General features: G+C 36.1%; 2 protein-coding genes across 4 annotated transcripts; both read left to right on the top strand.

The window, feature by feature from the left end:
• The first annotated feature begins 7,749 nt into the window (after positions 1-7,749).
• LOC103947835 (probable protein phosphatase 2C 52) lies at positions 7,750-12,366 on the top strand. 3 transcript variants are annotated; one of them, XM_048578093.1, is made up of 7 exons: positions 7,750-8,063; positions 9,411-9,460; positions 9,609-10,115; positions 10,202-10,549; positions 10,627-10,744; positions 10,835-11,058; positions 11,706-12,366. In XM_048578093.1, exons 3-7 carry the CDS (start codon positions 9,855-9,857, stop codon positions 12,168-12,170), a joined length of 1,416 nt encoding a protein of 471 aa, XP_048434050.1. In that variant the 5' UTR covers positions 7,750-8,063; positions 9,411-9,460; positions 9,609-9,854; the 3' UTR covers positions 12,171-12,366. The 3 variants fall into 3 exon arrangements, with proteins under 3 accessions (XP_048434050.1, XP_009357075.1, XP_048434049.1); XM_009358800.3 differs by lacking the exon at positions 9,411-9,460; XM_048578092.1 differs by lacking the exons at positions 7,750-8,063; positions 9,411-9,460 and adding an exon at positions 8,797-8,990.
• A 1,678-nt stretch (positions 12,367-14,044) lies between these two features.
• On the top strand, positions 14,045-14,404 carry LOC103947883 (putative cell wall protein). The gene has a single exon (XM_009358846.2). It carries the CDS (start codon positions 14,045-14,047, stop codon positions 14,402-14,404), a length of 360 nt encoding a protein of 119 aa, XP_009357121.1.
• The last annotated feature ends 208 nt before the right edge of the window (positions 14,405-14,612 follow it).

Below are 14,612 nucleotides of genomic sequence, written 5' to 3' on the forward strand. Positions count from 1 at the left end.
TTAACTTTTTTGACTTGCAATGATTAGTTTGATCCAGCGGCACACAATATTCACTTAACAAAAAATGTTTCAAATTTACTCTCTCAAAACGATAATAATATATTTATAATAAGTACGATATGGTGCATTATGGTTTATTGTTGCTGAGTTAACAGCCTAATACAAAGTGAACTACAAGCCTTTTACATATAAAATGCATTTGAGCATCACTGCCAATAATAATTGGGAAGCCTTTCGTGGAAAAAAATAAGCTAAAATACAAAATAAAATTGAAAAGGAATCCGAGGGCCATGTTATGAATGTATTGAACAATGGTAATTACTAATTAGAACACTAGATGAGAATTATGACACTTTGCATGATCATTCCATATGGTTATGAATCATGATCAGTAATCATGATCAAATAATCATTTTGAATTAAAGAATTAATTATATGTGGACTACAATTCAATAGACAGGTAGAACACAACAAAGTTGAGATAATTGAGGGCCTACACTTTAAGAAAATTTGGTGTAAAGATAGAAAGCAGCAGTAAAGCCATGACTTTAAAAAGTTTGTGGAAAGGATATATATTGGTTCTTCGGAATTTTGATAGACTATGAATAAACAGGAACAAGAAAGTAAGAATTCAATTTCAATTTTGGTTTAGTGCTTGGATTTTTCAAATAAACAAATATATCAAAAAGCTAAAGGAACATAAAAAGTTAGAGCGTATCCATAACCGTTTGTCCACATATCCAAATTATGGAAAAAGTATTCTAGTTTTATTTATTAAAAAAAATGAATAAATTTTGGATATGTTGATATAACCTACATTGGTATGAAACTCGTCATTAAGAAGTGATGGTGTTAAAACTCAGACAAAATTTGACTGGGTTTAAAACGTATTTGTCTTGAGTGTTACTTTCGGTCTCAATGCAGTGAGATGGCTCCAGAGGAAGAGAGAATATGCGTGCCACTGTTGGAGGCTGCCAACATATAGTGTTTGTGTTTGAATGTTTGTGAAAGTTTTGTGTAAAATCAGACTTTTTAACCAAATGATTGCGTGCCAAATGAGATGCTAGTTCGGTTAAGTTCTTTTTTATGCCTCGAGTGGACTTAAAATCCAATTCGAAAATAAGTGTTTGCCTATGTTAAAACTGAAAATGAGATAAAAGTGTAGACAAAAAACTAAATGTAATCATTTCATGATGGAATCGAGATTAGAACCGTTTACAAAAGAGAATTGGGCTGATGAACCAGTCTACATGACTTAAAAAGTAAATAAATTGTAAAATGTAAGAAAAGCAGTAAACTCTAACAATATCCAGGCCATGTAATTAAGGTAGAATAATGCTAGAGGAATTCTTTTACCATGAGGGTGGAATGAAGGGAAAGCTTTGTCTCAAAGAGGTGATTAGTTTTGGTTGGAATGTTCATTAACCGAATCATACCATGAGGTTGCAATGCTATAAATGTTTTAGATCCCAATGATTCTAGGCAGTGTTTGCTTTGAAGAAAGCTTAGGGTTGTAGCTGAGGACCTGAGAGAGTTGCTGAAGAGCAATTAGTTTGTGTTGAAAAGCAGTTAGATTGATTGAAGAACCACTTAAGGTTTGTAATCATAAAGATTAAGAAATGACGAAGATGCTTGGTTTGAAGGCCTTTGGTCCTATTTATAAGCCGCTGGGGAAGAGCAACCTCGATCATATAGCTGAGTTGGTGCAAGTGTAGATCAATCATTTGATGCTGACAATAATTGCAATTCTTGGTTGCTGGCCTTCATTTGGGAATCTGGGGCTAGCGTGTCTGGTGGCCTTCTGCTAGGAATCTGGGACCAGCGTGTCTCTTTAATGCATGTCTAGTGACTCGTTGTTGGCCTTGTTACGATCGTTGCACAATTGTTGCGCATGACACCAACATGTCTGGTGATGCGTCCCTCATTGTTTAAGGAGATGCGAGATTATCAGGATTGGTCGTCCACATGGTAGATGCGCTTTGGATGGGTAGAGTTCGAGCCCTTAAACAGTTGTGGAATAGTGAAAAACGGTCGCCCAAGCCTTAGGGGATTATCCTAAATTGGGCCTTAAAGTCGATGGGGCGTTGTCGCATGACTTTTGTAAATATAAATAGATTGATTTCATAGCAGCCTTATTTTTATTTATAGTCTAAACAAGAAGAGTCAAAATTAAGACATCTTACTTATCACTCGACTAAATTGAGAAGCTTCAAAGGGATCTACCTAAACATCACACAAAATGAAAGATTTAAAAAAAAAAAAAAATCTCAAAATTAGGATTTCTTATTTAAAATTTCGGATTTTGCTGCAATAGATATAAGTTTGTAGTCTGTCCCTAAATTTTCATCTGCATTATTTTAGTGTCATACTTGACCAATATTATCTTTCCCTTACTTAATTTTTTATTCTACATGTTTGAGCCAATGTCGGCATTTGATGCATTATTTTGTAGGTCCATATCGAATCATATATTCTGCAAAATAGGTCATTATTTTGTAAGTCCGTTTTTTTTTTTATACTTTTTAATCTTATAAAAATAAATGCAAACGCATGTTGGTTGGTCAATGCTTCGGGTTATAAATTATCAGAAATGAAAAAGCTAATTTTGGATTTGCAGACATGATCTTCATTTTCAGAAGAAAAAGAGGCCCATGTGAATGTAACGTGCTCTTCTCATACTTTCAAAGTAAAAAAAATATATCTTGAATGATATTATTTTCTAAAATACGTGGAGGTATATTTTTCTAAAATATGTATACATACGTCAACAGTGACCATCTCACAAAATTATGTGTTATTTTTTAGACGAAATTGTGTATTGTTTTGGTAAAATGAAATATGATTATATATATGATTTTGTATGCATCTGTAATTTTAATACCACTCAATATTTGATATCCATTTGCAATTATTTTTGTAAAGAAATTATAAAGGAATGTAAAAGGCCTATTCCTTTTGAGCTGGGTTGCCTGCCCTTCGTTATCATTTCCAGTTCCACATGATCTGGTTTAGTACTGTTCCAGCCTTGCTATTCACAACGAAGGGGAACACAATTTAATTGGGTCAGGCTCACAAACCTCACCTTGCAACTTGCAGGCTAGATGTATACAACTACAAGATTTGTGGTTATAGATTAGGGTTTAAGTTTGAAACTGAATTGTAGGGTTGCAGTACTATCTCAAATGGATAACATGTGAACAAAGCACAAGGAGAACAAGAAGTTCTTAGGCCGTCTCCAACCGAGAGTTGGCTAGAGGGCTCGTTTTAGCCCTCTGGCCCTCTAATATATTAATATTTTAATGAACAGTACAAGATTATATTTGCCTCCGTCTCCAATCGAGGGCCATAGGGCTCGTTTTACCCTTATTATAAAAAACCGTATCCAACCGAGACCCAAAGGGCCAAACATAATTTATTATTTAAATTTAAAAACTACAACAACTTAAATTCAAATTCAACAACAACTTAAATTTAAAAACGACGAATTAAATTTAAAAACTACAAATTAAATTTAAAGGAATGGTGAATGAATGGTTTACGTATTTATAGGAAAAAAAATTAGAATTAAAAAGAATTAAAAAGAAAAAAAAAAGGCCCAAAAAACCTATTAAAAAAAAAAAAAATTCAAATGCAATCGCAAGCTGACGTCAGCTAGCTGTTGCATTTGAATTTTAGCTTAAGGATTCTTGTTGGTTATAACCGACATGAATAATGATTTTTCTTGCCAGTCATGCAGCCAGCCCTTTCAGATTCCGTGGGACCCTCTCAGATTCCATTAGCCTTTTGGCCTGGCCCTCAGTTGGAGACGGTTTTCAGGCTATTTTCGGCCCTCTGGCCCTCTGAACTATTCGGTTGAAGATGGTCTTAGGTAGGGCAACTATACACAGAGGTCCATTGGGTCTTATGGAAGAAATGCAAGAGCAATCATCATAGCGGGAAAGAGTTGTCTTATGCGACGTAGTGAACTTGCATGTCACAGAAGTATATTTATCTTATGTTTCTATGTTTTCTTCTTCTTATGAGACAAAAAAACACGTGATGAGAGATAAATAAACAAAGAGGGTAGATTCATGTTTTAGGATTTTTATTTTTATTTTTTCATATGTGACAACTCCAAAGAATTTTTACAAGTGAACAAGCTTTTTCTAGAGCCAATGCAGATGAACTTTTTCAAGTGACAACCGAATTTCTCTAATTCATGTTCATCCAAAACTCACTATTTACGACAATGATCAATGATGCTTTATGTTATATGTACCATCATTTTCAAAAAAAAATTATGCTCATCTTCTCTTCAACATCATATTGAGACAGCTGCATAAGGAGTTTAAGTAACAGACAAGTTTGGTTAAAGCCTAATCTTATGCCATGATTTGTGTTCTTAGAAGGAAATCTTAAATCCCCACGCTTTTAAAAGTTTTAAGTAGGGTTGCTTTCATTTTTGCCAAAATTGTCATTGCCAACCGTAGCTTAGTTGTTAGCTTATCCCCATCTCCTTTTCTTTTTCCCTTCCCTCTCTTCATTTAAATCATCATACTTGTGATCGATTCATAATGGAACAAGTAGAATGTGTCTATGCGTCTAGAGTCAGATTCAACTTCATCATACAACTAGTTACAACATACGCCATTAGGCTCAGCATTTAAATCACAACACTTTAAACTTGATATTTATATCAAAATAAAAGGACAGAGATCTCAACCAGATCTCTGTCCTTTTATTTTGATATAAATAAAAGGACGGAGATCTGGATTCTTGAAATTTGATCCAACGGTTATAATCAATGGACCCTTCTAAAAGTGATAATAATTATAACTGTTGTATCAAATTTCAAAAGTCCAAATCTTTAATCTTAGAATCTGGTAGGAAAGATCCGGGGATCTCTGTCCAAAATAAAATATATAGGAAGCGAAAGAGGAAGGGAAAAAGGAAAATGAGGCGGACAAGAAAGCTAGCACGGACGGGGAGGAGAGTGTGTGTGTAGGGTTTGTAGTTGATGGGGAGAACCGAAGGACAGAGTGAGGAGAGAGGGAGGGAGGAAAGTTGGGCAAACTGGCAAATTTTGTTTACGTCGTCGTTACTTTGAGGGTGGGACATTCGGCCACGGCACGTGTCCCGAGTTTGTGTCAGTTTGGTGGGTGCCTTTCTGTCTTTTCAACTTCGAACAGTAACACCAGTTCCAGGTTCACACTCTTTCAGTCTTCACTCCGTAATAATGGACTGGATTCTCTTCTTCTTATATCTCTCCCTTTGTATTTTTTTTTTTTACCATTCAAAAAGAAATTTAATAACTTAGAGTTGTATCCATATTTAATGAGTTCTATTTTTTAAAAGTTTTTAGTTGAAATATTGATGTAATGTTTTATTTTGATCTCGAACAATAAAAATCGGTAGAAATGATGTTTGAGTTTGTTTACTGTAAATCATTTTGATCATTCCATAAAAAATCTATTAATATTCTTGTTAAATTGTTATGTGAACAATCACTGGATCCATCTTTTTAAGCATATTTTTACCAAACCAACTTATCCACTTAACGAGGATATTGACAGGTTTTTTTTTATGGAATGACCCATAATTTACGATAGATAAACTTCAGATCACTTCTATCAAAATTCATTATTAGGGATCAAAATAATGAATTATGCCAATTCATAGACTATTTTAGTTAATTTTTTTTTTCTATATGGTTTTTGTTCGAAAATCTTTCATCTTCTCCACCATTATTCACATCGGAAAAGGATCCTTGTCGGATCATTTTCCTGAGGATTTTGAGAATCCCGTGATTGTGTCCATTCATCGTACATCAGTTCAGTCAGAAATCATTTAAAATTTAAAATTAAATATAAATAGTACTTAACAAAAATTGACTACACGATGTATGATGAACAAACACGATCATGAAATTCCCAAGATTTCCAAGAAAAGGATACATCGAGAATCCTTTTTCATTCACATCACCACTTTCTCTCCTCCTCTTCCACACGCTACTCATGGTACATTTGATGGGATTTGAATCCTCTCCTGAGCTTTCTGAACAAATCACACAGGTCGTTGGATTTTAATCTAATGACTATAATTATTATAATTTTTAGAGATGCTCTTTGTTTATAACCGTTGAATCAAAATCTAACAGTCTGTGTGATTTGCTCAGAAGCTCAGAGGTTGACTCGGATTCAATCTGATGGAAAATTTTGATCGTAGTTTGTGGATTCAATTGGATTTGACCAAAAGCATTAGAAGCAATAAAATAAGGATCATTAAATATGAAGCACAATTTTAAGTCATTAGATTTTTTTTTTCTTTCTAACCGTTTAAATTAAAAAGAAGGGATGAGAAGAAGAGAAGCGAGAGACAAAAGAATCATCCTCCCATAAAAATAACATCTAAAAATAAATGTATTTTTGTGATATTTTTCATGTTTTTTACCGTTAGTAAACATGCTTATGAACTGGATGAGAACGATTAACCAATAACCAGGTCCAAGTTTTGAAAACAATACAATATAACATAACATTTGAGACAAATAAGAGCACAAAGTTAACTAACAAAAGATAAAACATTTGATTTAATCACCAAAATATACTTACTGCTAATACAAATTTATTCTACAAATTGACATAACACAACAAATAAGAAAAACACCCTTAAAATAACTTGCACGTAGCGAGACTACAAAACACAATAAACTCATGCAGAGTTTCTAGAATTCTTACAAAGAAGGCAAAAATGGGCTAACCAAAACAAAAACCACAGACAAAGAACACCACTTGTTGTGATTAAGAGCTGCCACTAGGGTCAACCACGAAATAGACACTGTAGCTAAATAAAGCACACCACAATGGCGCATTCGAACCAATTGCCCCAAAAAACTTAAAAGGTTAGGGTTGTTATCGACTCAAAGCCAAAGTATCAAAGGTACGGGAGATTTCTCTTTTTCCTTTAATCGGGATTTTTTTTCCTCTAGGTTTGAACGTATTCTAATCATGATTATGATGATTACAAAATTTTAATATTTTGACTATAACTTTCAATCAAAATATAATTGAAGGGATACTAAGTTAAGAAAAATAAGTTATATATAAATCAGGGTTCAATGATACATTATAACATTGTAGTTTTCATCATTTACATTTTAGTTAAAATTTTAACTTATTTTGATTTCTTACAACTTACAAGCATTTTTTTTGTTGAAGACTTATAACAAGCATAAAAATTGGAATTTCATTTTTCCTTTTGAAGTAACAAATTGTGCATCATAAAAAGAGATTTTCATATTTCAATTTTTTAGCCTTTTAGACAATCTTCAATGGTTGGGTTAAAAGCCAAATATTTTAGTCCGGAAAATTTATCTTTTAGCACATAAACAACTTTTTTGCTCCAACCGTTATAGTCTAAAATTTTAGCCTAAGATTATTAAAGAATGAATTTAGGCTATTTTTTTTGTTAAATTAATTTTTTTTAAATAAATATGTAGACTATCGAAAATTAATTTTACAAACATTTTGATCTAAAAAAATTTAAATTCTGATAAATATTGGATAGAGTCCACTCCGATTTCCGGGCTAAATTTTGGGGGGAATTTGGCCTTGGTTTAGCATTTAGCCCAAATTTTCTCTTTGGGTTGGAGTGGATTTAGAGGGAAATTTTGAAAAGTAATTTGATTTTTAATCTATCATTGAAGTTGGTCTTAGGTGGGAAGAATAAAAAGAAAAAGGAAAGAACTGAAAAGAAAATGGGGATAAAGATGATTGGACGCGCTATGAGGAAAGTGTAATGAACAGTGGAAGTTGCATCATGAGATTGATTTCAATCATCGTTTCAGTCGGGAGTGCACGGCTACTCCACAGTAAACTTCCTTCTCTCTCTCTCTCTTTCCCCTTTCTGTTCTGCCCTGCTTTTGCAATTAATGCACCGCCTTCCCTTGGGCTCCCTCCAGTCTCCCACCATATTAGTAATCAACTCTCTCTCTCTCGCTTTATTTCCTTCTGTTCTGCTCTGCTCTGGTTTTCTTCACTCTGATCCCAAAGCTCCAATCTTGGCAGGCAAAATTCAACAATAAGGTAAAAAACTTACCACCCTTTCCTTAAATTTTCTCACACACTCCAATTTTACTTCTAATTTTGGATGGTTTGTTTGTTTCATCACTAAACAAGTTGCTTTCCATTTGTCTCTGACCAATAACGTTGTTCTTTATTTGTGCTTTTTTTTGTTTGTTTGAATTGAAACTTGAGTGATATGGGGTAATAATCACAGAGCAATCAAAGATCTGCATGTACAACTTCTCTCTCTCTCTGCACTCCAATCCATTTACTTTAATATCTCTTTTGAGTTTTGATTTCTGCTGGGTAAAAATTCAGGGGGAGAGAGAGGTAGAGAGAGAGTTAAACATCTTAAATTTCATATTTTTGCTGCTTGATTTTGTAAAAGACTGAAACTCCCACTGCATTCTCATAGAAAACTAAACATAACATTGGATTTTGATGGTTGTTTGTGATTTCGGTTTTACTGCCCTGTTTGCCCCTTTTTAATAATCATGTAATATTTGAGTGATCTCTTCTGCTCAAAAGTTTTAGGACTTTCCTTGATATTTTCTCAGGAACCAAACAAGGATTAACCCTGTGTATGCTTTTGTTTGTTTGTTTGCTTGTTTGCTTGATGATGTTACTTGGCAAAAGATCATTCCTCCTCGTCTTTTTCCTGCTTTTTTGAAATTTGCTTTCTCTCTCTCGGATTTCTCTCTATTGGGAAAACAACAGTTCGTACCAATTTCATTGTTCCCTTTACCTCTCTCTCTCTCTCTCTCTCCCTCCCTCCCTCCATCCGAAACAGCTTTGTTTGGTTGCTGTGAAAGTGGAGGAAAATTTAAAATATACTAAAAAATTCCAAGTTGTCAAGAATATCTCGTTCTGGTTTGCTTAATAAGTATCCAATTCAAGTCAGATAAGCTTGATTGTTTCTTCATATGTTTGTGGGCACATATAATTGAGGTAAGATTTTCGATAGTCTCATTGTTCTTCTGGTTTTTTGCATCTCTGTGCAGTTCTGTTTTGTTAAGAATCTTTTAGGCGACATATGTTTATTTTACTTATATTATTGAATTTTGATGAGTCCGAATCGCATAGCTGGCTGAATACAGGGTATTTTTGTGTTGTATGGTGCATTTCTTGGTTTCCATCTATCCGATTTTACGTGGTGCGTTTTTATTTTGGGGTCTGAATCTCATAGTTGGCCGAATACTGGGAAAATTTCGTGTTCTTGTGGTGCCATTTCTCCGTTTTTCTGTCTCCGTTAACCTCTGTTTTTATCAAGCGATATTCTAATCTAATTTATATTATAATCTACTGGTCTTTGCCATCTATTTTATATGAATCAATTTGCTCAAAATCCTACCACTTGGTTATTATCAGTGTGATTCCTCACGAAGTGCAATAGGATCAGGAGAGGACAGCCTTTCTAAGTATATTCTATTCCTTGTTTCACATGGAATTGTGTTTTTTTAATACATCTTGTTTGATTTGGTTAGTTCTTTACATGCTGCCATTTTTGCATTCTGTGTTGCCAGAGATTAGACAAGTAATTAACTAATGTCTTCTCGTTCGCCTCAGCTGGTTTTATCATTGATTCGTGATACATCCACGGATTTCATTTCACCAAGATAAAGTGACCTCATTTTTCTACATGGGCTTGTAAAGTGGCTGGTGGTTTGGATGTGTGGGAATCTTTGGTACTTGGATAGTCATTTGCTCGGTTGACCATTTGTGGTGAATTCCAGAATTTCGTGTGAGATCTGGTTGGCAAAAGTAGGACTTATCCCTTGTTAAGTTAGATGTTTTGTTTGTTGAGCTGAGGAAATGGGGGGTTGTGTTTCGACTAGTAGTCGGAGTACTCTTAGTAGCAGGAGCAATGGAGAGAGAGTTGCGCAGACAGGCCTGGGGATTGGATTTTGTGGCCAAAAGAGAACGAAGAAGACATTCTCTGACCATTCCTATACTCTTCAGAACTTACACACCTTACCCAACCGCATTTTTACCAACGGAAAGAGTCAGACTTCTTGCATATTCACACAGCAGGGCCGCAAAGGCATAAACCAGGATGCCATGGTTGTGTGGGAAGTAAGTGTTTCTACTCTGCAATCGAAATACTAATTGAACATGTTGGTAGGTAATTTCTGAACTCTTGATTTTGTAATCTTTTGAAGGATTTCATGTCCGATGATGCGATCTTTTGTGGTGTTTTTGATGGCCATGGTCCGCATGGCCATCTTGTTGCACGTAAAGTAAGGGATGCATTGCCTGTGAAGCTGCTATCCTTCTTGTATTCATATCAATCGAGGTTAAAAGGGTCCAGTAAAACATGTTTCAAAGGGAGCGTGAAGAAGTCAGATGGTGGAGATACTGAGAAGGATGGTTCGGCTGAAGAAAAATTGAATTTATCATGGAGAGACGCCTTCCTGAAGTCATATAAATCCATGGACAAGGAGCTGAGGTCGCATCCGAATTTGGATTGCTTCTGCAGTGGTAGCACTGCTGTCACTCTAGTCAAACAGGTACGGCAGCAAACAGCTTCTGCACTCTTAAGTTTTCCCATTTCGTTTGCTTTGTTCTTGATTGCTTCACTTTGCAGGGGTCAAATCTTTTCATGGGTTATATTGGGGATTCTCGAGCAATCCTGGGATCAAAGGACAGTAGTGATTCAATGGTGGCAATCCAGTTGACTGTTGATTTAAAGCCCGATCTTCCAAGTATGAACCATATATATTTCTCCTCATCTATGTTTTGTCTGCCTGCTTGTTTTGAACCTAACTTTGTTGGTGTTATGTAAAATTTCGTAGGGGAAGCTGAAAGGATCAAACGATGCAAGGGTAGGGTGTTTGCTTTGCAAGATGAGCCCGAAGTGTCTCGAGTATGGTTGCCTTTTGATGATGCCCCAGGCTTAGCAATGGCTCGAGCCTTCGGTGATTTCTGTTTAAAGGAGTATGGAGTGATCTCAATACCTGAGTTCTCACACCGGATACTTACTGACAGAGATCAGTTCATTGTTCTCGCTTCTGATGGGGTAAAAATTTCGTCTTATATTATATCCTCCTATATTCTCTACAGTTTCTTTCACTACTTTTGTTCTTTTTGGTTCGATGTTTGTAGATTATTTCAATGTGAAAATACTGGCTTTAGTAATGGCCTATGGACCTCCTTATAAGCTGCAAAGAAAACTAGAAAATCACATAGGAATCATACAACGAGGAATATCCATTTGTGCTTGAAATGGCTTCCAGGAACCAACCGTGAAGTGATAGAATTACAAACATGTAGCATTTTAAGCATGATCAGGGAATTGTCGATAGATAACATGAGATGTAAAAATCCAGTAAGAAAGTCTTAGGCATCTTGATTCTTAAAACGTGAGTGAGAAAAGAGTGCTCACGTCTAGCATGTTCTTGCTACTTTACTGTACACGAGAAGGTGTCGATATATGTGAAGTGTTTCCAACCTATGAGGACTGCATTGCTTGTAGCTGTCCTGATTCCCTGCTAGCTCAGGGAACCTAGGCAAGCTGGAGATAACATAATTGACATTTAAATGATTGCTGCATGTCAATGAGTACTGCTCTGCTTATTCGTGTCCTGCTTTGCACGTAATTGTTAACCTTGTTATGTCTTTCTTAATATAACTTCTCTCAAAGACGTTTAACTTGTAACATTACAGGTCTGGGATGTCTTAAGCAATGAAGAGGTTGTTGAGATAGTATCCTCAGCCCCAAGCCGGGCATCGGCTGCAAGGACTGTGGTGGACTCAGCTGCTCGTGAATGGAAACTCAAATACCCAACTTCGAAGATGGATGACTGTGCAGTTGTTTGCTTGTTTTTGGATGGGAAAATGGATTCAGAATCTGATTACGAGGAACAAGGTTTTTCATCTGCAACCATTCAAAGCAATCACTCTGGCAATGCAGCTGAATCGGATGATGGCCAGAAGTCCGAGCCATCTTTGCAGAGGAATTTCACTGTCAGATCATCTGATGAAAGTGATACTTATGGTCGACTACCGGTTGAGATTGAAGGGAATGAAGAAACAGTGGCAGCTGAAGATCAGAACTGGTCGGGTTTGGAAGGCGTGACGCGCGTGAACTCCCTTGTTCAACTTCCTAGATTTTCCGAGGAAAGGCCTTAGAAATTGTGATTCAAATATAAACGAAACCGGCTAGCTTTGTTGTATTATGGGATTTTTTTGCCTCATTAAAATCCAAAAGAATGATAAATCTTTCTGGGTTTCCATTTCCTCAGCATTTGTTGTAGCAGGCACAAAAAGCAAGGAAACTGTTCTTATCAGGCAACTAAGGCAAATATAACTGTCTCTGTGTTTCCAAGTGTTCTGTACGTTCTTTAGTTCAGATCAGATGTAGATGCAGCCTAGATTTTAATGTTCTACGTGTCTTCTGTAAATGTATGCAATACATTACTCAGCCGAACGTCTACGTATAAATGTTTCTAATTAAATGATCATATCCGACGGTGTAAAGGATCCCGCAGCATCATGTACGCAACAGTTGATGCATTGTAAGATTCAGCTGTTGAACTGTCCAAACCCACTGCTCCCTGGATCAAGATGCACATCTTGAATAAAGCCATACTATTGTTTTAGGTAATCAGGCAACCATTTTCAGATAATGTGCATTTAAATTGTGAAATAAACACCTTGCTAAAGATAAGTGGTCGAGGGCAACTGGTAAAAACACCACCTCTTTCCTTTCTGTGAACTTTTAATTTAATGTCACTCGAAACCTTAGGCATTGTTGCAGCTTTTGTCACCTACAAAATAATGGAAGCAATATGCCAATTCAATCAAAATGATGTTCAAATATATCACCTATAGTCTAACTCCATCTACTTCTGCGTCCCATGATTTACAAGCAACGCTTTAAAAGGTATTTTGAAGTCTGAAATATCAATCCATGTCAAGTTTGAGATGCACATGCAACCTTACAGATGAAAAAATAGACGAAGCTGGTCATAAGTGGCAATTACAACATCAAAATTGAGGTGACAGATTACTCAATTTTCCAATTAAGTGGCGTGTTTTTGCAGCAATACCTAACATACAGGTGATAGTTATAAAAATTTTTCTATGGCAAATAACTGATACAACAATAATAAGGGAGTAGACGGGAAATTGCAAAGTGGAAAATGACCCCACTAAATACCTTGCCAGTGAAGAAAAGAAAAGGAACAAACCAGAAAGAAGAAAAAAAGGGTAGTTCTGCAAAAATAAAGATGAAACCTTAAATTGCAGGCTCTTTGATTCACATTCACAGAGGAAAGAGACGGATCTACACATGATTAATGGCCGCAGGAGTTGCTGGTCTGGTAACCAAGAAAAGACCCCCGAGGTCTTTGCAATCACTATTCATTAACTTTTAAGCGGATCACATTCTTAAGAATTATAATCATTTTAAATTTTCAAGTTTATTAGAATATTAGTTCGAGAATTATTTTACTCCTTAGTTTTTTTCCCTTGTTAATAAAACAAGAAATTGAAAAAGTGTGGGTTTCCTCATCAAATCCGCAATCAAATATCTAAAGTTCAGGATTTAAATAATTTATTTGATTTCTGTTCCTCTCTTCCTCTATTTTAAAGTTATTTTATTCTTCGATTTCTGTTAAGTAGACATATGCCCTAAAAATTTCTCTGAAGTACTGAGCGCACCTGTTAAATATAATAAGGAAGGGTATCTAAATGTTGTTTTCTGGAATTTTTGCAAGACCCCACAGTCCTTTAAGTGCATCAAAATTATCGACCTAAGAAAAATCCTACTCATCACTTCTCTCTCCATGCACGTATACATTTGTATACCTCCTCTCCATCCATGGCTTCGCCTAGAAACTCTGGCAATTAACTCACCGCCAACAGTTCACCCAACTTGCTAAAAATCCTCAGCTATAAGAAGAGCCCTTCTTTCTAGATTCCAAATCACCAAGCTAACTGCAGCAAGACCTACCCTTCTCTCTCATTTCTCTCTCCTCGGTTTCTGCAGCATTGCTCCGATAATGGCTTACAAAACCCGCTCTTCGGTGCCCACTCTCATCTCCATTTCCGTTATCCTTCTTGCCCTAGTAGGGGGAGCAGTTTCCGGGCGAAATGTCCGGACAACCTCCAACAAAGATGACAAGAAACAACCTCAGTGGTTTCATGACCATGACAGAAGTTTTGTCATTCCCGGCATTGGGCGTGTGATGCTACCACCACTGTATAATGTTTCACCTTATGCTCCACCCCCTATCACCGGCAGCACTGGTGGAAGTGGGGGAAGCCCTAGTAGTGACGACTATGTTCCAGGCGGTGATGACACATACGCTCCAACCCCCGGGAATGGTGGCGGGAGCCCTACAGGTGCTCCAACTCCCTGAATTCGTTTGGCAATGAGCTTTGATTTGAATGAGCGCGCTAGGTCATGATTCTGTATCCGTCGACTAGTTGTATGTGTGTGTTTCTTCTTCTGTCTATTCAGTTTGAGAGAGCTAGAATCTTGAGAGACTGCTGCTTCTCTAGCTTCGAATAAAGTAGTTACATAAATAAATCTATGTTTTGCTGTTTTTATTTGGTAGTTCCACTTCT

This window comes from the organism of the source record quoted next, unplaced genomic scaffold, assembly GCF_019419815.1.
Source record: "Pyrus x bretschneideri cultivar Hongxiangsu unplaced genomic scaffold, Pyrus_bretschneideri_v1 Contig12, whole genome shotgun sequence".
Taxonomy (NCBI): Eukaryota; Viridiplantae; Streptophyta; class Magnoliopsida; order Rosales; family Rosaceae; genus Pyrus; species Pyrus x bretschneideri.